This window comes from Bombus terrestris, chromosome 10, assembly GCF_910591885.1.
Source record: "Bombus terrestris chromosome 10, iyBomTerr1.2, whole genome shotgun sequence".
Lineage (NCBI taxonomy): Eukaryota > Metazoa > Arthropoda > Insecta > Hymenoptera > Apidae > Bombus > Bombus terrestris.
Genome location: NC_063278.1, coordinates 1861069 through 1885652, shown reverse-complemented (window position 1 = coordinate 1885652; position 24584 = coordinate 1861069). Strand labels below are relative to the sequence as shown.

Below are 24584 nucleotides of genomic sequence, written 5' to 3'. Positions count from 1 at the left end.
AGGTGAGCTACCGGGGCCAAGTCGCAAATGAAATTCCGGCGAACGGAATCCGGCAGAAATCTTAACGATCCTCCGCTATCTTCTCGGGACAGAGTGGCAGGGCGACTGGGAAAGCGTGGCTCGAGGGAGCCGGTGCAATTTAAATCTGGCCAACCTCGCGACGCCAAACCCCATCGCGCGGAGGATGGGACAACGGGACGCTTAAAATGCCTCTGTGTCCGATTAAATCTTAACAACCTAATTTCCCGAGTCCCGCGCGTTCACCTCCGTTCGATGTTCCGCTGCTCTTCGATCTCTCCGCCATCCCGCCAACCTTCCGATTCCCAACGTTTTTCATTCTAACTTCTATTCTTCCTTTTACCTCTGCCTCTATCTCTATCCATCTTTTCGTTCGTTGGATCGCTGCTTTTCTTTTGATTTTCTCGAATCGAGACTTGAATTGGAACGAACGAGTCTCGGGTAGGGAGTTCGTGGTTGTTGTACTCGATTCGCTAGGTCGAAGATCGTCTCCTTTGAGAGCTCCAATTGCCCGATTGTGGACACCTGTGTGTTGCATTCGATTCGGTTAATGGAAAGACCTTCTTTTCGTGTTTCCACTTGCATGCGATTCCCAGATCTGTTGTCGCAAAGTCGTTAGGAAGATCGACCAATTGTTGGAGAAATGTTTACAAGCCACGTGTGTTCTAATATAATATATTATTAAATAGGTTTCGAGGTTCGATATTTACTTGATTCGCACAGATTCAGTTTTGTATACTCTGTATTTCACCACCATGTACAGCCATTCGAACACACCGGATACTCTCTGATAATTAACACGTAGCGAACAAAAGAGCGTCGTTAGAAGTCGTACTAACTTTGCACGTAGGAACTAGCGATCATACCAACCTAGCATTTTCCTCGACAAAAGATTGCCAATAGTATTAGATGCTTTGCGAGTTGCGATTTACTGCGATTTTATTTTATTTTACTCTATCATACTTTCTTTTACATAGATTTATATTATTGAGATATATATAATTTTATGTGCTAGACTAAATTGGATAGTGATAGTGACACACGTATGTGAATACGAGTGTGTGAAGTATACGTATGCGCGGCGTTTCGAAAAACAGACGAATGTAACTGTTCCGTTGGTAGTGTGATATGGAAAATATCGAATAAGCGTAATCTCGATGTTCCTGTACTTTTATTTCGCCAATTAAGATCCACAATTCTCAACATATATATATGTAGGAATGTTATATTACTAGTTTGTAAGTAACAGTACGATTAATACAATATTGTTCGCACTCGCACGAAATCGAATATAATACTCCGTTTCACGTGTTCGTTACTCGCTACTTCTACGACGCAACAACACAACGATCTTCACACGACGAAGATAAATTCAACTCTGACTCTCTCAACTCTCGTTACAACGTTTTCCATGCTCACTTTTTCCCTTAACATACCTTGGTAACGCCCACAACGCTCCTTGACAACGTTAACATATCTTGACAACGCTAATAAACAATTACCCCTCGCGCCACGTTCTTCCCTGATGTCACGCTGTCCCACGTATACATGTGTGGTAGAAAGAAAGAGGGGGAGAGAGAGAGAAGGAGAGAATTTTTACTTTGCTAGATACAATTTATCGGAAAATTTGATACGAGTAACTAAAATCCTGTGTACCGAGCATTAAGACGCGTATAAATTCGCAAACATCATCTGGAAACGATCTATTATACATACGTACAATACGTTGTTGGGGAATATTCAGCGCGAACCGTTATATCGCGTGTCGCCCTGCTATAATATATTATGTATCCTTAGACAATGTCCGTAAATATACATACGTGCACCCTTTCTACAGCGATATAAATAAAGCAAGTATAAGTCGTCCGTTATAGAACGGTAAGAAATTTAGAATAGTTATCAATAATGTAACAGACGCGTTATAAGATTGTATTCGATATCGATTTACGTTGTGCAATTGCAGCGGGAAGTTGCAATCCGACTTAAATGCTTAAGCAATCAAGACGAGTCTTCGGTTCTCGAAACTTCAATATCAGATGTCTTCGTAAATAATGCATATTCATCCAAATGCATGGATACGGGTTTGCTCTAGATTTGCCCGCACTAGATTCTACGTGCTAGACAAAATTTAGTTGAAATCGATGGTCTTCGCTACTGTAACGTTTCCTTGCGACGGGATTTAGTTAACTGCTTTCTTGCACTCGCGTTGTTAAATTACGCCGGGCCAACTTGCCAAACTAATTCTCGCCAATGTGAACATTTTCAGCGTACAGGGTACGCTCGAATAACACGTACGAACGGACATAAGCTACTATCCGACGAAGAAATAAGAAAACCACTAGTGGAATAAAATTGCTTTACACGATGCCTAGCTTTCGAGAAAATTGAGCTACGAAATTTGTCAAGTACGCTTGAACTCGGTTAATTACTGGTATGTATGGTTGATATGAGTAAACAATCGGCGGAATTCCGCGAGTGAAGATAAGCAAAATACGTGCAACGAAATTTTATGCATAGCTCGTACATGTTACTCGGTCGCACTCTGTATGTAACTGGGTAGCTCCCAGAAAACTAGCTCGAGTGAACGTTAAACGCGCGTAGTATATTTATAAAAATGCTCTACGGTTAGCGTTCGAATAGTTTGGCGAATCGCAGTATCTTTTTTAATTTTATTCGATTTCGATATCGTTTTACCATCGTATTTTACCAATGCAACATCGCAATTGTATTATACTAAATCGTTGCTCGTATTTACGATAATAATTAAACGGAGATTTCAGATTAAGCAAACAAACTGTAACGAATTACAACTTTTACGTCTCGCGAGCAAACAAAATTTTGGTAATATAAGGGATAAAGCGGAGGTCAAAATTTTGATTTCACGTTATAATACGATTATAGGATTTTCAATATAAACAGCGATACGTTAAATAATTACGAATACCATTATACACGATAACGCGCAAGTGGAATTAATTAGCGAGAAAAAACACACGCTTACGTAGTCGTACGATAATTCGTTGTTTTCCCAAGCTTAAAATATCCGCGGAAGATTGCGCCTAACTAGCCCGTAGGATATTAAATTCTGTTGACCGTAATCAGCGAAATTCATTTCGCTCGGTTCATGCGGTATTTGTCTGTTGTGCTTTAAACTGCATTCAAAGTGGTGAATCTGTTCCGGACAGGTCGATCGAAGTGCCTCAAACCCTTTCACGATTTCCACTGATGACAAACATCGATCTTCCTTCGGTGTTGCACGCGAAACGCTGTTCTTGCTCCTCTATGATCCTCTATAAACCTCGATTATCGTTATGTCAGCCTTTATTGCTCCGTTTACGAAACCATCTTTAGAAAAACAATAATCGACGACAGTACATTACAGTACAATATCTCTTCTCTTCTCGAGAAATTTTACGATAAATATTTTCGGAAAGTTTCGCAAAATTTCTAATTATTCGGAGGACTAATTCTAAGAATCGTTTCAAAATTTTTTAACCGATTCTACGATTATCGCAAAAGGTATCTTTCGTCCAGGACAGAACGAATATATGACGAATCAATCCTCGCCCCTGTTTCTTTTTTATTTATTTATTCCTCCGATCACATTTGTCAAGAAATCAACTTGGAAATGATGATCAAGGGCGGAATATTCTATTACGTAATTACGTATTTCTTCGAGACTGCTATACTCCAGAGAATTTATTATTTCATTTATATCGGCTATATTAAAAAATTTATCCGGAAAGATCGAGGCGAAATGGCGAGTGTAGAGTGTCCAATAAGGTCAACTACAAAATTCACCATTTCCAAGCAGCGTTCGAAAATCCAAGCACGTTGAGAAACACACTGGACGAACGAGTTGACGTGCATTTTTCTAAGTAAAATATTCACGTGGGAATTTTTATTATTCAGCGGGATCGCGGCGGAAGTCGCAATTATTTCCGGTGAAACGCGGCTGTCTCGAAGACCGCGGAGCCAAGTGCATCTGCAAAATTACAAACACACGACCCATGCTCACGAAAAACTTCAACATTTTCAGTCGTGTAACTCAATGAAACCTACAATTCGCTGGTGTACGCAGCGTAATATACCAGCATGAAACCGAGCTTACAATTCGGTTTAGCTTTTCCTTCGACCAAAAAAAAGGCGACGAAAAAAGGAAACCCGCAGGCTCCTCGACTGCATGCTGAAACAAAACTCAACGATAAAACCTCTGGAATAGTCCGAGCAGGAGCTACCTGTCGTTAAACGCATCGCCGCGGTTCCTACGACCACCACCTTCTTCTCCTTCTACTCCTTCGTCCCTGCTCTCTTTCTTTTTTCTTGCCTTCTCTTTCCACCGAGAAAGTTCGAGAATACTATTCCAACTTGAACCCAGGTCTCGAGCTCGTTAATTCTCGCTCAAGAGGGTCGACACCTTGCAGGATCGATGTTGTTGGTGCGAGAAGGAAACGGAACGCACCAACACTTTGTACGCCGTGCACGTACAATATCAAATACAAAACGGCAGCTATGTTGTATACGTGCGAACCGTATGTTGCAGGAATTTGCTCCGGTTTGCGAGAGGTGCGCATCCAGATACCGACGGCCGTGAAGAAAGGTGACTCGGCGATACTCAACTGCTGGTATGACACCGAGGGGGATCTTTTATACGCCGTCAAGTGGTACAAAGGGGGTCAAGAGTTTTATCGCTATGCCCCGAACGAGATCCCGGTCGTCAAGACTTTCCCCATCGGCAACCTGACGGTGAAGGTGAGCATCGCGTTCCGTCTATGCATTTTCTTTCGCACACTCGACCTCGTAGCCTGCGAGCCTATGCAGAGTCTGGAGGGTCGTCGATGCTCGATAGAGAGCGTCAGGTATCGCAATGACGCCAGATCGTTATACAGGGTACCCCAAAAATGAAAACACCACGCGGTTTTCAGAGTAACGACGAATATCGTATTTCGTCTATTACTCGTCTTCTTTTTCTCGTATGCTCGACCTCGTGGCTCGCCAGCTTACGCAAAGTCTACACAAAGTCCGTCGACGTTGAACAGAGAGCGTGCGAGGTATCCGAACGAAATCAGATTATTACACGGCATGTCTCAGAAATGAAATCACGACGTAGTTTGCTAGAGTAACAGCGAGCATCGTGTTCCATTTGTATTTCGCCATCCTCGTGGCATTTCGACCTCGTGGCACGACGACTAAAAGGGAGTCGATGCTTTAGTGGAGAGTATGAGAAGGTGAACGACGATATCGGAACAACAAAGAGCGTTATACAGAATGTCGGAGAAATGATATGGCGATCGAGTTTGTCGACTAGTAATTCGGTCTTTGGCGTAGTACGCTGCAATTTTTCGCGTAGCGGATAATGAAAAATTGGTAGATTTCGATCGCCAATATATTCATTTTTATGGTAAAGTATCGGTTACAGAGGATTCGGTGAATGAACATGGATATTTGAGATTCAGCGTGGCACGTGGAGATTTGTAAGTGGTGCACGTGGCCAGAATGTATATATGTTGCACGCGTGAGACATTTAAAAATGCAGCATGATTGAGAATCGAGAGTATGACGTACGAGTCGAGAATCGGAAATTGTGTTCGCAGTTGTTTTACTTATTTTACTAATAAATAACAGTAGTAAATATCCTCTTCGTTGATTATATCCTCCTTAATTTCTCGAATGCTTGATTCTCTCATATCGCTTTTTACTCTGTATTCCTCTTAAGAATACTTCAATGATTACTGAACATAAATAGTAATCAACTATTATTTCAAACAGAACAAACAACACGTCTCTCTCTCTCTCTCTTTCTGTAAAAATTGGGAACCTGCAATTAATCACGTTTCTTATAAAAAATAACGTTTCATTTTCCACTCGTAATATATCAAAATAATTCAAAATGATTTTTTTTTTTAGAATCAATGAAGTCGCTAATGTTATACAGATATCGCATCAACGTGGACGCGTTAGATTAATATTTTAATACGTAGATAACGTTGTTACTCCCATGCTGCGCTCTAAATACACGTTAACTTTGATCCCACCGCCTCACACCCCAAACCAAGAAAAAAATAATAAAGAGTAAAGCAAGGTAAAAGGCAGCTAGCTAGGGTTGAAGGGGACTGGTTATTAAGAAATTTATCGCAATGAAGGAACGTTAGATGGAACAATAACCGATCGTTGTAAAAGACGATAGAAAGATATGATCGTCCTCTCTTCGACGAAACTTCGTTTCTTTAATGAGCGGAGGGAGGCAACGCCGTCAATTTCGTTGAAGAATTATTCCAATGTTCGTTTTTACGAGCGTGTCTCGGAATGAGCAAAAGGGTTCCTGGAGAATCGAAGTATTATCGCGAAGACTTTGCGATCATGGCCAAAGATACCGTAAACACGGCTCGTTTTCTCGTGGATAACAAGGGTGCGTGACTGGTTAAAGGCCAAGCAGTGAAATAATGCGTAAAGGTTGCGTGAAGGCGACGTTACGAGTGAATTTTTGTAAACTTCTGTAAAAGTACCGTTGAACTAGAAAAACGGATGCTTTATAATAAACTTGCTACATAAAGCGTTCGTCTGATCTACGATCTAAAAGAAATCGTAGTTTATCATAGTTTTATGTTTCGTTGAATCTCAAGAAGGTTGCGCAAATGTCAAAAAATTCGAATCACGCGCGAGAAAGGAAATCTTCGCCTTTAAAGTCAATGCATAAAATAATACGTTGCCTTTCATTTTGATTTCTTCGGCAAACGCGAATTTCATAGTTTCTCGTTGGTGGTTACAAACTGTACAGATTAACGTCGAAAGTGACTTTTTTTAATCCCGGGAGAAATATTCTGTTAACGTATTCGTTAATTTTTAGAAGTGGCAAGTAGAAGGATATTAAAGCGATAGAATTGCTTTGGTCAAATGGTACGAGAAAATGGGAAATTCTATTCATTGGTCGGTGCTGATGCTGATGAAACTTGGGCTGGTAGACGGCAGGATTAAAGAACATTTCATAGACGTTCGATGGCTTGGAATATTCGGGCGATAAAGGGGGTGTTTTATGCGATAACGCGTAAAACAGCGACGAGCTGGAACCCCTTACGAGAGGGACGGCGGCTTAATGGCAACCAGTGGTCTCATAATCGTCCGACCCGAATTTTAATCCCGTCAGGGTATATTTTTTCCCCCCTCCACCATTTCGTCGTTGCTCTTCTCCTTTTCTTCGAAACCAGCATCCGCTAGCGAAAGACTGATTAGATCTCCACTTTTCCATGAAACGGTGGAAAATTCGTTTTCGAACGTAAAACTAATCACGGCGAGCACAAATTTCCGTCTTTTTCTTTTCTTTCTCTCTTTTTTTTTTTTTTTTTAGAGAGGGGGACCGTACTTTCGAAAAACGTTGGAGATTAAAAATTCTCTTTCACCAATTTCATACTTCAAAAGTGTATCTTTTATGAACTTTAATACAGTGAGTTCTAATTAGTCTTCGAAGAGTTGAAGAAGAAGTTCGAAAGAAAGAGTCTCTTTCGACTGAATTTATAGGGGAGATCGATCGATAAAAGAGCGTTGTTTAAGGCGTTCGTCATCGACGTATCTTTACTACAATTAGTTTATTTACGATAAATGGATTAAACAGATGTTGGTCAAACAGGAAACGATGGTTGTTTAACGTGAACTAATCACGGTGACGTATTAGAATTAAGACAACTAGATAGTTAATTCGCAACTTAATCGACGGCACTAGCAACACTCTTTCGGCATAGCGATTCGCACTCTCTGACTTCTTAACTGACACTCACCGCTGATTCGTTTTCGTCCTTTAGCAACTCCTTGTCTTTTGTCTTAGCCTCGTGTCTTTTGTTTTAACCCCATCGCGCACATGTTCCGCGACCGCTTGTTTATAATTCGCCCGACACCCTGCCAGATCCATCGGGAAATGGTACGATGAGAATAAAGTACCTGTACAAGATTCGCGATACTAGGTGTGATTCCTTGCGCGGAAACAGAGATTTGAAAGGAAGACTGGAATTGTAGAATAAAACTTTTTCGTGCCAAGCTTTGTTTTCCATTTGTATAGATGGAACAGAAGCACGTTTGTAAATACGAACGTGTGTAGGAGTATATTTGTCCATGGTGAAAAAGTCGCTTCGCGATAAACGTACGCATACTCGAAAAAGATTTCCAAGTGTTTGTTTTCGAAAATAAAGCCTTGCATGAAAAAGGTGCATCGTGAAATTTAAATTTCGCTGGAAGTAAAAAGTCTCCTCTTCTTCGCTCGTTCCGCGTACATTTTCTACTTTACAATTATACCAGCACCGTAATAAAAATTAATGTCAAAAGTTAAGGGAAAAAACGTGGAAAAATCTGAATTCTATCATTCTGGCGAATTTAACGAATTTAATAGCGAAATATACCGCGATAACTTAATCACGATTCTATCCAAGTAGAAGTAAAAATGAATTTTCATAAGCCCAAAAATAAAAATCGAGTTCCTGTCATTTTATCAGATTTGTCGGATTTGACAGCTCTAATAATAAGTATCGAACGAATTACAAAATGTTTGTATAAATAGCGCGAAACGTAGATGTCTAACGTTTCGCGATTCTCCATTTGCCTAGTCCGAACGAACATTTTTCGTGGTTTTCTCGCCACACGGCGAATTAACATCGGAATTCCCTCGTTTCTTGACAGAAGTAGAATACCAAGCGGTAAGCGCAATTCCCACTGAGAGAGCAGCAAAGTTAATTTAATTTGTAGCGTTAATTTTCGTAGCCATCGTTTTCCGCCAAACGCGGAAATGAATATTTGACGATCGAGTATATTCGCGAAAGCTGCAACAAAAAGATGAAACACCTTTCATACAAGCGTACATTACACTTCTTTAAAGTTAAATACACGAAAAAAAAAAAAAAAAGGAGAAAAAAGAGGAAGATTGCACGAACTAACCACTGACGAGTTGGCGTTCGTCCATTTGAAGATCGAATCAACCCTTATGAAATCTATCTATTTTCGCGAGTAGATAAAAATCGATGTAATTTTTTAAAATTGAAATAAAACCATCGGGCAAATTCAATCTTCCAACCTGTCAGTCTTTCACAAACAAGGGGGGTTGCTCTCGCCATTTCGAAACGGAAAAACGAATATTACTTCCCCTCAGTACCGTTTCAAACTTCCGAACAAACTATACGCCAGCTTACAACGGTTCCACTAACTGAACAAATACATTTTAATCCTCTGCAACGTGCCGTGTAACGTAGAAGCTACACACTCGCGTGTCTGTATTTTTTAAAAATCTTTTATTTACTTTAGCACCGCGCTGCTATATTTTATTACGACACCTCCGCGTGCCAAGCTGGCCGTTAAGTGATATCCATGAGCAATATCGTGTTTACATATGCGCGTCATTTTGAAAATGATGTACGAAAACTGCAGTTCACTTATTTTTTAGGCGAATAGTATATTATGCGTTGCATTTATTTATTTATTTATTTATATTTTTTAGGACGATGTGTCGCCTTTCTGGCAAACTTTTCATTTTTTCAAAATTTCTTCAAACGAAGGTTGGTAAGATTCTAGCGATTGATCGATTCGAGTTTCTCCATTGTATTAATTCTCGACCATCCTTTCTATCAATTCGATAACGTTACGTTTAATGAAAATAGGACAGCCCTCCACGCCACTTTGTTATTTGTCAACAAAGCGAAAGAATGTTATTTCATTAATTTCTTTTTTTTTTATTTGTAACGAAAGAATTTGCGCAATTTTTGCCATTTTATTCCACTGATCATTTTACCAGGCCGACATCGAGGGCAATTTATTTACCAAAGAACACATTAGATTAAAAACATACTCTCCGTGGTATTTCGTTATAAAATATCCTCTGGAAACGTCTCTAGTAGCTCGCTCTGTTCCATGCACTCCATGATGTAACAACTCGATCTTGGAAAAACGACCATCTAAATTATCAACCCCGGTTGTCCCAGGCCGAAATATAAAGAAAGACGGTAATTGATTAAAGCGTGTTTTGCGAGCAGGCAAAAATTTCCTATTACCAAGGTATACCATAGTCATCGGCCCTGTGGACTCCTTTCGAAAGCCGCAACGAATAGGTGCAGCGAAAATGTCGCCACGCCATAAACATGCGGCTAGTCGGCGTCGGATTTTTTATCAGCTCCAGTAAATCCGAGGGAAACCGCGTTCGCCGATCCCGTCGCCATTTACCTTCCTGCGAATTCCCGCCGCGGGGACAAGCCTACGCGCGAATAAATCGCGAGGTGTCGCGAAATTTCGCGTAACCAGCCGTCGGAGCGCCGTTACGGAGCCGTAATGTTGCTCGTAAACTGCGCGAAAAGCCAACGTGCGGTCGCCGATGGTGACATCGAGTGGCCCTCGCAATCGATATCGCAAGGAGGCGTTTGTACGGTCCGCTGAGCTCGACTCGTCTTCCTCGTCGTAGAAATGCTCTCGTGGCTCGATTCTGCGACGAAACAATGCGACGAGCTGACCATCACCCTTTGTCTTCCGGTCGATTGATCGATGCTCGCGCGGTCATTCTTCGATGTTCGTTTTTTTCCCTTCTTTGTCTCTCTCTCTCTCTCTGTCTCTCTCTTTTTTTTGTTGTGTCGAGTTTTTTCCATGCCGTGGCACAGGTTGCTCGTGCATGGACAGGTAGAGTCATAAATCCTCGATTGTCAGAGCCGATTCATAGGCATCGAAGATGCAGGACTGGTTGTGACAAAAGACTAGTCACAGAGTAGGAACTTGAAACTTTTCCTCGTGCGCTGTTGGATGACGGATGGAGCGGTGACGTGGCATCGTGGTACGAATTAATCATTCGACAGCGTAATCGAACGACGAAGAATCGCGAAATAATTATTTCTTCGACGCGAAGATGTCGTGGATTTTTGATGAAAAATTTTCCAGCGGAAGAAAGATGCGCTCTTTCAACTTTTTCCAGGGAATAGATATCAATATTTAAATATAAGTATTCAGAGGTGTGCGTGACAGATTGCCCGAGATTCACTCGTACTACGTTCGTTGCGCAGTTTATCGCTCTTGAATGGTCGCGTAGTTTCGAATCAAGCGATAAAACAAAAGATCGAACGATAGCGATGGAACGGCGATGATTCCTTCGTTGATGTCAATCGAACGTAAAATTGGCACCGGTGTTTTCCTAAAAGGAGAAATAGATCAAAGAAAGCAGAGTTGTTCTGGAATATTCCGGTAAATGGCGGTGGACAATAGGCTTCGTAAATGACAATGGAAACAAAAGACATTTGTCGTCATTGTTCGGCTCTGTTGCGCACCTGCATCATCCGACTTGTCCAAACGTGGCAAATCCAAATGAATAGAAATCAAACGCTGACATATTTCGACCTTCGGAATGAACATGTCCGACGGACATTCGTTTAACGTTAACTTTGTACAACCGATTCGAAACGATGTTTAATACATCTGCCGACGTTGTATATTTTTCATTTATCTTCGAGTCCTAGCTGTGTGCAACGTTCGCACAGATTAATTATTCGTCCGTGTCTTTTGTTTTCAACTTCTAATGGAACTGAAATTGCACTAAACAAATGCAGTAATTACAGTACTATGCGAAAACCTTAAACCACTTACAGAACGGAAATGTTTTGTTTTTATGAATGAGTGCGAGGATTGTTTTAACACTACGACTGGCACAGGGGGTAAAACGAACAATTTGTACTTTGTTGGGGAAATTTTACGAATATAATGTAACTGCTTTACGAATATAGTAAAACCGCTTTTATACGAAAAATATTCAATTCCTAAGCTAAAAAAAAAAAAAATCTTCCTTCTATCGGAATTAGCCCCTTTCAACTCGAAGAAGAATATATCTCCACGTTCTTCGCGCTATTTGCACCTTTATTCCCCGTTGCAAAAAGAAACAAAGTCGCGATAACTAGAAGAGTCTCTAGTCTGGCTTGGACGAGAATATGTCTACGTATTTCAAAAGAAATAAAATCGAGATAACGACAACGATCTCTAATCTACAAAAAAGAAACAATTCCCCCATCCGCGAGAAAGCCTGAAAGATCTCGCGATACACCCGACGCATCTTCGAGACTATGAACCTCCTCTTCCTCCTGCGTCGTACATCGACGAGCTCTAAGAAAAAGAAAACCTCTGAAAAGAGGTTCGAGTAGAAAAGCGAACGGCGACTGCTCGCGAGGGTTAAGCGAAAAAAACGACCGACTGACTACGACGATCCTGTCTGTTGCAGAAAAGCGAAAGCAACTCGACCCGGGTTGCCCTGACGAACCTGGAACTGGACGCAGCGGGCGTCTACAGTTGCGAAGTGTCCGCGGATGCTCCTTCGTTCCAGACGGCCTGCGTCCAAGGCACCATGAACATAGTCGGTAAGAGAACGTGTTTATTAACCCTCCGGTCAAAGACTCGAGCCGCTTTACTTTACGAGCCGCCATAAGCGGTACATAGAACCGAAAGGTTCGGTCGTGTGTACATATGTACACGTACACGTGTACATAGCCGAAGCTGTGTTGGCTTGCGAGCGCACTTTCGAACTGCGAATTAATGCCAGCCACCGGCTCGGTGGACTTAAAGGCTTACGCGAATCGCTGTGGACCGAGCCGAAGATAATACTGCGGGTACACGCGACGGAATGAACGGGAATTAGGTGTCTTAGGCGCCCAGGGAACGAAGCCACCCCGGGGTTACGTTTTCCTACTCTTCTTTTTCAACCCTCTGCCCCTCGCTTCGCCCCATTTTCAAACTTGCTGCGCGATTCGCCACTGTCAGAGCGAGTTTACGCCGTCGTTCGTAAATACGAGGAACCTGTACGAAACCATACATCGGCACTAAAATCGTATACGCCTTGTTTGTATCTTGTAACGAATTTTTATGCAAATTCGTACGTTTTTCAGAGTGTAATTAAAAATATAGAAGCCCGGTAGAAAATTGTTTTGCACACGGAGTATAATAGAAAACATTATCATACAGTTCACTTTGGATATTTTACGCGTTGTCTTCGTATTATGCGCATTCTCTTCAATTTTGCATTCTCGGATCCTTTTGCCACGATACTGTACAAAAATCGCCGGTCCACATTTACAAACTAATTAAGAAAAACAGGTCATTCGACGGTTCGATCTTTCGCCATACCGAGATCTACTTAAAGTTGCGCGAGACCCATAGAATCTGCAGCGATTCGCTCTTTTTAATCAACTCTTTGGTTAATGCAGTCGAACGAACGCCTAAAGTCTTCGTACAGGTTTCAAATCGGATATCAATCGTTAGAAACTGTAACAAGTTGCCAACCATTCCTCCGATTAACTTCGTTCTTTGTAAATTAAACTTTGTTCTAATCTCTCTCGAGATTAGTAAGTCGACGTTTCGCTCGCTTCACTTTTCGTCTCTTCTTGTTCCTTCTTTGGTAATTTTGTTTTTTTTTCCGAGGATATAGCAAGAGAATTTCGGTACGAGAGCGGAGAACGTTTGCCAACACTTGGCAGCTCGTCGAGCGACAAATTGGAGAGCTCAGAGTAACGAAGTTTCAATCGCGAAAGGGTTGAACAGGTTCCTCCTGTGTATCGCGAGTGTTGCGGAATGTAAATTTAAGGAGCGTTCCTTCGCTTTCGTTTGACGATACGTTTCGTATCGAGGCAAAAGGACGGTTTCGGTTATCGTCTCGTGCCTCTGTCGAGTTGCTGCAAACGGAAACTTGTTAAACGATGTAATTAGGAGAGTAACAAGGGGAATATGTTTAATTTGTTTCGAACAAATATTAAACTACTCGATCGCAGTTTAACCCTCCGGTTCTCGTAACTGAGATTATTATATAATACGGGGAATTTTCATCATTTTTTATCCATACTGTCGCGATATAAGTTAAAGGCTAGTTTAAAAAAATTTGTTTCGAAACGCTTACAGACTTCCAACTAGCTTCGAGCTTTTCAACTTTAATTTCCATAACGCAAAATGCGACGCGATATAAATTTGAGTAATTTTTATTCTTATATAGAGAGACGGTGGAAGATTTTCAAAGAGTTTGGTTTCGTATAAACGAAAAATATTTTTCCTATGTTTATTAAAAATTTTATATTTTCTATCGTATTCGGTTATTGTGGAAAGCAACAAAAGAGCACAACGACGATAAAAAAGCGAACGTGTCAGTATGTAACGTGTTCGCGTAATGTATATAAAGACTCAAATATCAAACAAATATCATTATAGTAAATTCCATATGAATCTATCATGTAGGATGTTAAAACGTACGTGGTAGAAAGAAATTTCGCACATTGGTGCGATTTTAGAATTATTTTTCAAGTTACAAACAATTTAATTTTCTATAAATTTCATACGGCGATGCAAATGCCAGATATATAATTTTTTAATTTACCCTTTTCACGGACCGTGACCGCAAAGTTAATCAAACGGGACAGAGAAAGGGGAAAATACATTTTTTAAGAAAATAAATCGCTTCGGTAAAGGCAATCGAAAGAGCAGTGAAATCAATTATCCTATCGACGGTATCGTGAATTAACATATCGAAATAGGTATCGGACTGATCATCTTCCACGCGTTTTGCGTTATGGAAATTAAAATTGAAAAGCTCGAAGTTTCTTCGTAGTCTGTACGCGTCTCGAAACAAATTTTTCTAAAGTAGGTTTTAACTTTTTAATATTGCATCGGTATGGATAAAGATGATCCAAATTTCCTGTATCATATAATAACCTCAGTTACGAGAGCCGGAACTTGCCAATTTGCTCGTGTTATAACGACCAGATCGTCACGTTTCACGGAATCTTAAAGAATCAAGTTTCATTATTTTAAATCGTATATTACGAAGATTTATACTCCATAGATTTAAAGTAACACATTCCGACGATGATATTTCTACGAACGTGAAAATAATTATCGAGGAAGAAAATGTTTCGTAAATTGCTGTGACGAATTACACGACGTTGGCATTATGGAACGAACGAAATGCGATACCTGTAAGAACCGGAGGGTTGGTAGAAGCGAAAGAAACTTTTTATTAAACGTAGAGAAATAAATCATCGTCGTTAATTTCGACAGTTCCATATTACCGGAGTATTTAGAAAGCCTTTCTTAATTGTTCGCGTGGAATAGAGTCAGACAACCGGAGTTATCATTTTGATGTATTAATTTATACGCAATTGTCGTTTGTTCGAATAGAATTACGGTATAACGAGCACTTTACGAGGTCGTTAAATTTCTCGTCTGCGTTAACCGGAAAATTGTAGGCCAGGGGAACATAGACGTCTCTAAATTGCAAGCAACGTAAGAGAGAAAGAGAACGAGAGTTGCCGTATCGGAAAATATGATTAAGACACCAATAGAGGGTAAAAGTAACGTAGAACAGATCCGTTGTAAACGCGGTCCAAGGGCGGTGTGTAGGTTGATGCGAAATAAAGCTAATGAGCTGCAACGTTCACTCCTCTGACTGAAGCTTAAGAGAGAAGAGAACGGTGCGAACTTTACGAGAAGTTTCGCGTGCGCGGGCGCAAATTATTGAATTTTCATAAACCAATCTGTTTTTGATTCATTAACGAGAGATACGACGATGGTGGTTGGAAATACACGATCGACGATACGCGTTATAAGTATCCGAACATTTTCCTCGATTTCCAGTAACAGCATTTAAATGTAAACAAGCTACGTAAATTAATAACGAATTAACGATCGCAAATAGTGCTTGGTATCGTTTAATAGAATCAAAAGACTACAAATTTCGATTATTCGCTGTAAGACGGGGCAACGACACGCGCGACTACTTAATGCACACAGATTGGCGATATTTTTCTCACCGCGAATTAGCTTCTAAAAATCATAATACTTGGAATCTACGTGCTGATCGGAGGATAAAATTCTCTATCAAGAAACGCTGATCGCGCGGGATAAAACGATCGTACCTCTACTTATCCAATTTTGCTGAAAACCTACAAGTATCGGGATACTTTTGAGCGGTAATGTACACAGCGCGTGTCTAAATTTCATCTTGTTACGAATCATTGAATTCCTTTCTACGTAAATATCCACTTTCGTGAATATTTCTACATAAATATTCAATTTCAACGTGGCTCTCCAACCAATTTGTTTTATTCATTCGTACCTGCCGCGTTAACACAAACGGGACTCGAATCGAATTAACCGTGTTTTCCACGAAACGACACCGTCGCTTCGTCCGAATTACAATTATACGAACATTGCAAAAACACCGATCGTTTTGAATTTTGTCGCTGCCTGCACGCCGTTTCCCAGTGAATCAGAGTTCGTTGTCTCTGGCGAGAAATTTTCGTCGCGATCCTTTATTTCCGGTGATCTCGCGGTTGGTTGGAAAAGTTTCCTCGTATTATAGCGCGGTAAGTTTCGCGGAAAGGAATTTTTCGTACGAAACTCTCGAAACCGATATTTATATTCGGATTATTTTTATTAGAAAAGTATCGAAAAATTGGAAATTTCCGAGAAACGAGATAAGATAAAGCGCGCTGTGCAAACAAACCGTTCTTCTTTCTATTCTTTTCATTTACTTCTACAGCCACAAAATCATGTGGCGAATTTTCATGGAAAACAGACAGTCGAGGAAAAGAGACAGAGAACTGTGAAATTTTCTTACGAGAGAGAAAGCTCCAGCTTCGATAGAATATATTCGTGTCCGAAACGGTTTAACGAGGATTACGAACGAGTGCAGGGAGAACAAAATGCTTAGAATATTCCAACTCGCGACAACGATGAAATCCTACGACCGTACTCTCTCGCCAGTTTTTTTTTCAACTTTTAATAAGTCCCAAATTTCGAAGGAAGAACGACAATAAAAAGACCTTACCGTGTGCACCACACGGTAAGAGAAAACTTTTACATCGGAGCCGAGCATTGCTCGCTGGTCGGGGAAAGTTCCTCCGCGCTCTTTCCACGTTTCCTTCCTCGACGATCGCGAGGCTAGTGAATTCTCCCCGGCAGAATAACAAAAAAAAAAAAGAAAAAAAAGAAAAAAGAAAAAAAGCATACAGGAGGGAAAAGAAAGGGAGAGAGAAAAAAAAGAACTCGAGAGGCTCTCGCAAATCACGAAAACGACACGAAACAAAGAAGGGCAGGATAAGGGGGCTGAAAAAGAAGAGAGTCACGGGATCCGTATGCTTAAACGGTCCCGTTATATCCGCGGATGGAAAAACGAAACACGCGAATTTTCTCAGATCCGGCTACGTATATGTATGTTCGTGTCTTTAGTTATATACAGGGTACCCTAGGATTTAACAGCTAAACTTTGCGCGATACGTATCCGTCGTTCTTACGCCACTATCGTGAAAAATATAAACATTTACGATTCAACGTGAAATTATCGGATGAATTAAGTTTGCGGCATAATCGTTACATTATCGTGCTGTGTTTGTTGTAACACTCGTCTCTTTAATCTACGTAATTAAGAACGAGAGAAAGGTACTCGACCGTTCTTCGATACAAAAATGAAAATTTATACACTCGCGACTTTCGTACAAAAGGTCTGATACATCCCATGAATATAACCAAGCACGCGATATTACGCAAACATCTAAGCTTTTATATTAGAAAATTAATTATAATATAAAATGATCTTCTCTGTATGACCTACTACTCCTTTTACGTACCACTTTTTGTTTGGTTACCCTAATAGAACGCACCGACCAAGTTTGCCTAGGTTAAATCCCCTAAGCTAACGATATAAACTGCCTGCTAGAACCGTTGCCTCCGGTAACTAAAACGATAATTGAAAAATTTTGTTCTGCGTCTTTATACCGGTTCTTTCTACGAGGTATACCTCTGTTCGTTACATTACAATTTACCAAGCCCCTGTATAACGGTGCACGCACGTTCGCAAGTACATGTACATCGGTGTAGAGACGAAACGAAAGGTATCAAACGCATCCCGCTTCGAAAACACTTCCGCAGAAACATTTGGCACGGTGAATTCTGTGTAAGGGAGGATCGGGACGACGCTGTCTCTCTTACGAATGCATTATTCCGATATCGAAACGCGAGCCCGAATTGCCAGGCATAAAAGAAGAATTTTTCATCAGGCAGGCAGGCTGTTGGTGCGTTGGCGAGAACACACGGTCGGATCTATCGGCTCGATCTGTGCACACGTGAGTACACTGGTTGGTTGGTTGGTGCATCCGGGAATCTTGAAAAGTCCCCTCCCCGCCACCGCCCCTGCAACCCAACCACCCGACGTCCTATCTATATGCATATATTTGTTATATATATATGTACGTACGTGCACGTGTATATATACACACACACGTAGGAAACGGTCGAACGTCAAAGCGGTGTTTCGAACATGCTTCGCATACTTCCGGGACCCGTGTGTACCTGACGTCTCTTGTTCCGCAGAATTACCCTCTCAAGGGCCGTCGATACACGGGTTAAGGAGGAAATACCGGATCGACGATATGCTACGTTTGAACTGCACATCCGGACGGAGTAAACCGGCGGCCAATCTCACCTGGTACATCAACGATCGACAAGTACGGTTTGCTATATGAAATCGTGAATAGCGGCTACAAATTCCTAACCTCCTATCACCGATGTCTTCCCATACCTCTCGTGCCGTATTCTGTTCTCGCTCTCTGGCTCCTGTAAGACGTAACCAAGCAGCCCCCGCCCCCTGCCCCGTTTCGCGTTACAACCCCTTTCCGCCGTTACGAATGCCTCGAGACTGTGCATTACGCGGCGGATGCATTGGCTAGGAAACAGTTAGCGGATCGCGTCTGAGATTTTAGAGTTAATTGTTATGGCGGTTGAGGAACTACGGTTGCGCAGTTTGATGGATTTAATCCATTAAGGGGCTGCAATCAAATTGCGGCAACGCTACGCTCCTGTGTTCTTTTTCCATCAATTTATAATGCGCCTTTATACCTTTGGATATCGCGGCTGCAAAAGAGAATCCAGAGATATTTTTTCACGCAATTTATTCCGCATTCATTCTTCCACGGTTTTTGCGAAATTTAACCAAACCGATGAATTTGTATTTACGATATCCCGACAAACTCGACGCTTTCAACGATACTCTGGGTCATCGATTTGTCCGCAGACTCGTTCCTACAGATTTTGCAAGATACTTGTTTCGAGATTATTCGATTGTATGAAAGTTGCGGATTATAATATCGTCTTGACGCGTTCCTCCAGCGAGTTTCCAGTTATACACCGCGATACTCGAACGCAGCGAGGTATCGATTGCGCTAAATCCGTGGCTCAGCTTCCCGGCTTTTGTCATCCATCGAAATAGAACAGAATTGAATTAAAATGTTGAAATAGATGTACGCTGTGGAGGGAAGACAACAGGAGTTACGGTCGTTTCGATCGTTTCGTCGCGTCTTTCGTGTAGCGATACGCGCAAGACGTCGAATACGTGGTTTCGTTCTCAATTTCATTCGTTCTATCTTGATGCGAGGCGAAATTGAGTGGAGAAATTGAATTATACGGGCTTGGATCGAAATTCCTAGTACAAATGAGATCAGGCAGCTACTACTTGCGATAGAATCGCCGCAGAGAATTATAAAATTGCGCTGGAAGCATCATTTTCGGAAATTGAATATCCAACCGAATTGAAAATTTGTCAAATACACTTGATTGCTTCTTTGCCAGATATTATTCCATAGACGATAATGAATTTGTTAATATATTTGTTATTATCGAAGTTTGTCGATTCTTCTTCTTATTCTCGAGTTTCGTTTTATTCCAAGCCACGGCGTCTCGTCCTAATTTCGTTCGTAGCCAAAGATTTTTTGTTATTCGTCGTATCGAATACAGGACCAGTTCGTTGACCTTGTTCCATAATTTGATCGGATGTGTCCCACGCTATCCCCTGTCACCTCGAAGCTTTATATTTTTTTGCGGCGAAGAACAGCCAAGTTTATTCAGCTGATCAAATTCTAGACGGTTTTTAAATACACAGCCTCGTGGGTGAAATCTGTCGGTGGATCCAATTTCTAAATTGTCACGTTTTAAATGTCGTTCGCTTTTCCACGTTTCAAACGTCGATACGTTTTACTCTTTAATTAAGTCGCGTTAAAGACTCGAATTATATCTTCGCCAAGCTTCTTCTAGAGAAACGTTTCTTGTTTCATCAGGATGCGAAATATTTCGCGAAATACTGCATTTCGGACATTTTTGTCCGAGATGAATACGCATATTCCGATCGGAACGAGGCACGGAAATTTGATTTCGCGATGAAATGTTACCTAACGAAACCTCGTCGCGCGTTTTTCTCCTGTCTATTCCTTCAATAAAATGACATATTACGGAAAAAGCAACGTTGCAACGTTATGACGAAAAATAAGGGAGGAAAATAAAAGAGAGAACAAAAAGTAATCGAAGTTTCTTGGACGTGTAATGACGGCGTTATCAAAACACGGTCCTGTCGAATCGGTTGTCTATCAATTCGGTGCTACGTGCGTGCCCGGCGATAAAATCGCATTGTTGCTCGAAATACCGATACTTTTGACGTGCACCCTCCTCTTTATCAGCAGTTTGGAGTGACAGAAAGCCGCTGCGCTTGTCTTCTGCTCTTACGCGACACCGTACACCCTTTTAAAAATCATATTATTCTTCAAAGAAAATATCTGCAGTGGAAGTAGCGAATTTCCGAAAAATCAATTCGTAATTTTTCGTGAAAATTCCGCGGACTTACGACGCTACATTTTTGATAGTTCGAACGATTCTCTCGTTGTAAAATATTAGGATAAAAGCCCGTTTTTCGTCTGTTACTACACCGTTCGTTTAGACTTCTGCACGAGTTTTACATTTTACTCGCCAATGGTTCTAAATTGATCTGTCCTTAAACGGATTCGATATTCATTAATATTCCATTATAAAGTTTTCGTTAAAACATTGGAAATTGATGGTTGAAAGCAGATATTGCAACATAAATTTAAATTAATTTAACGCCCGATAAAATTGCGGAATAATTAACGGTATATCGAGCACCTGGTGCGCCCGATTGACAATCCCAGTCTAACGATAAATGTCATCGTCTAAGAAGTACGCCGAACAAAGTATCGCTTGAAACTTGATAGAGTTTTGGAATAATTAACGAAATACTAAGCACCCGATATATAGACAGCGTAGACAGTTTCGACTATAAAATCGGACGTTGTCGTTCGAGAGATTCGTCGACGTATCGATCGTTTGAAAAATCAACCGACGATGACGAAGATCGATGGTGCGAATATTTTTCTGAAAATTGCCTCGGGAGGATCCTTAATTTCCGATGCTATAACGTAATGACGCCTTTAATAGCCATTAAGTAGCAACATTTTACGCTCGCAACATATCAGGTTCGCAAACTGTCGTCAGTCGAAGACCACAAAGGATCCAAGTAGCCCTAAACGTCGTAGAAACCTTGTTATCGGAAACGCTAGAAGCGATTAGCAAATTCCTCGGTCGCAACCAATTAATCGGGCCGAAATTTGTCCTTAAATCGATACGACGACGTTCAAATTAATTATCGGGAAGTGGAAAGCCGAACGGGAGCCAGAGAATTTTCACGAACATGGCAGGCCACCTGTTTAACCTGTTCGTACAAATTGTCACACGCAGCCGCTGAAGTCGCACGTCCGCACGTACAGTCCCTTGGACACGAACGAGTCCGAGTGGCACATTTCACAGATCGGCCTTCAGTTCCTCGTTACGCACGACCATTTCGCGGGGGGCAAGCTGAAAATACGATGCAGCGCCTCGATATACGACATTTACTGGCAGAGCACCGAGGTCAGCACCGAGGAGGACAAACCGAGGCTGATACACTACGAACCAGCGGCTACCATCGTCGGTATCAACTACCTACAGCCGCCACCCAACTTCCAGACCGGCCAGAAGAAACCCGATGGACACGTTGGAGTCAAAGGTAAAACGAATCTTTGCATTTTCTTTTGTCGAATTATTGGGTTGGCAACCGAGAGATTGCGGATTTTGTCATTAGGTGGTAGTTGCCGACCCAATATTAACTCTCCTAGTTTTTGGCTAATTTTATCGTTTTTAGAATTTTATCGTTTTTTTATCGTTAGAAGATTTATTAAGTTTGAGAAACACGAGAAACGATTGTTATTATTCGTCATTTAAGAATCATTGTTGTATCAAGCCCTCGAGAAACAATTTCGTAATTAGCAGTCGAATTTATAAAACAAATTTACCACTGCTTCGTTCGTGTTTGCTACGATCGAGAAATATTAGTATTTACCACGTGTGTACGTTAATATGTAAATATAGAAACAGGTTCACGGTTTATAATTTTCTATAGTACGATATTCTGTGAAACAATCGTACGAGCGATTACTCGAAATTGTAGAAAGAGATTCAGCCTTCTTCGATCGCAGTCTCTGACAAGCAAAAATCTGATAAATTTTCTTCCAGAACGAAACGTTTCGTGAATTTTTACCATCAACTTGACGCTTCGACTTTCGGAAGGAAAAAAGAAAGTAAGATCGAAAGGCAGAAAATTTCAGGATCGCAACAGGATGAAAGAGCGTTCTTGCGAAGGGAGGAGAAGGGCCGCTTAAGTCGTATAATAGGCTTAGCGAGTTCTTAGATCTTTTGGGGTGTTTACAAGCAGGGAGTCTTCATGGAAAGCATTCCACCCGTCGTTGATTGAACTTTTTGATAGCGATACTCTATTGGGGGTTGGTTTACTGTTGCAGACCGTGGGATTGCCGTCTTCCCTTTCAAACTTTGAGTCTTCATTGGTTATTTCCAGAGAATTTATTGGGCTGAAATAACGATGTTTGATAAACGTTGAAGATTAGTATTCCGAAGAATCTAGAACCGTTGGGATTAAAAGGCGACGATAAGTTTCTGGGATACCGAAATTTCCAAACTTTCCGATAAATATCTTAAAGACGAGGAGAAGGACAGATTGTGAATTTTGAGACAAAGACGATTTATTCTTTAGAAACTTGCCACTTTATCTACGACAGCCGAGTATCTTCGTTAGAAAAATCGTCGTGTTCGGTATGGCTGTTCGAGATGGTGGTTCTCGTTCTAATCTAATTAAATCAACGAATATTCGTTTCTCCTATTATCATCGCCAGAAACATCGTCACATTTTACGCAACTCCCACATATACGCTTCCAATATTTAATTAGCAAAACCAATTACTTAAACCGCGCAATCACCGCCGTAGGCTTACAGCGTTAACGAATTCAAACCGTGTCACTTCTATACGAAGATTAAAAAATGAAAAAAACAAATCCATTAAAAGAGCACGTCATCGATCGCGCGCTAAACTGCAAAGCATTACAGGCAAATTCGAAACTCGCAGTAGCGTTTCAATCCGTGGCTCGTTTACGACGACTCTGTCGAACGAAAGACGTCCGTTTTACAGATCAACGAGTTACGAAGCCGGTTTTGACCGATTAAATCGAGCAACTGGCATGTCCGCTATTTTTTTCCTTTCGTTTCTCCCATTGAGCCGTAAACGGGCTGTGCACGACGGCCGAGCATCCGGTTGTTTGTCCACATCGTGGTCCGGGATAATCTGACCGGTCGAATTATCCTGGTTAACGTCAAATAGCTCGGCACGCCATCAAATAATTCGTTTCACGCCAGCTAATCCGAGGCTGCGGCGAAGATAATTCCCGACGTATTCCAGGATTATTTGCTGCGGCTTTGGATTATTTGGCGTCGAGTGAGCCGCACTTCAGCGGCGCGCCGCGCTCCTCTCGAAAATGACAACGACGAAACAACGACGACGAAACAACGTCGACGATCGCTATAGCGATCAATGACAGCGAAAAACGAATAAATGGAAATAAATAAATGTACGGAGGGAAGAAGTGAAAGGACGCGATATAGGTTTCGTGGGTGCACCGGAGAAGCGTTATATAATAACCGCTGTGACAGTGACAATCGAATCGAGATCATCTCGTTGGAGGAAAAAAACGCACGGTCGAATTCATTGATCGTGGCTTGTAAAAAACTTGGTTTTGTTATTTGAGTTAGCCGGTTTGCCTCGTTATAGAAGCGGCTCTCCTAGTTTCCATCAGCAGCGGAGCCCCTCTTTCGTTTCATCCATCCTTTCTCTGTATTCGTTTCTCCGGTGGCTCGTGGCAAAGCAAGTTACCTGATAAACGAAATATTTGCTCGTTAGATCGCGTATCGATCGCCGATTCCACCGGTGATATCCATTCGCCTTTTTCCCTCGATGGAGCCGCTGGATAGTCAGATTTGCGGACGAATTAACCGCGCGCTCATTGCGCGTAATTGCCACGATAAATAAACGTTAATATATAATATACACGAGCGAAGCCGCCGAGTGTTTGTAACAAAGTGTAACTATAATACGATGTAATAGCGAACGGGACGATTATTAACGATAATTAATGGCAGCATATGGCATCCACGGCGGCCATGTTACTTTATTTAGCCTGCGGTCGGTGTTTGCGCGATTTACGTATAGTTAGGAACGCGTTCAGCTTTAAATTTACTAAATTAACTATCGGGCACAAACGAGCATTGTAAAAGGTGGTAATACTACCGATTAACCGGCGTCGTAATTAAGCGTCGTTTATGCGGATAGAATTGGTGATAAAGGGAGCGAGGAGGGGATGACAGA

General features: G+C 41.4%; 1 protein-coding gene across 2 annotated transcripts in view; it reads left to right on the top strand.

The window, feature by feature from the left end:
- LOC100643456 (cell adhesion molecule 3) overlaps positions 1–24584 on the top strand; it is a 37553-nt gene that overhangs the window by 9210 nt on the left and 3759 nt on the right. Inside the window, exons 2-6 of one of the 2 annotated variants that reach the window (XM_048409283.1) lie at positions 4562–4770; positions 12239–12374; positions 18054–18119; positions 18367–18500; positions 21574–21880. In XM_048409283.1, coding sequence (XP_048265240.1) covers positions 4562–4770; positions 12239–12374; positions 18054–18119; positions 18367–18500; positions 21574–21880 — 852 coding nt within the window. The remainder of the gene's footprint in view (positions 1–4561; positions 4771–12238; positions 12375–18053; positions 18120–18366; positions 18501–21573; positions 21881–24584) is intronic. The other variant, XM_003398537.4, reaches the window with a different exon arrangement.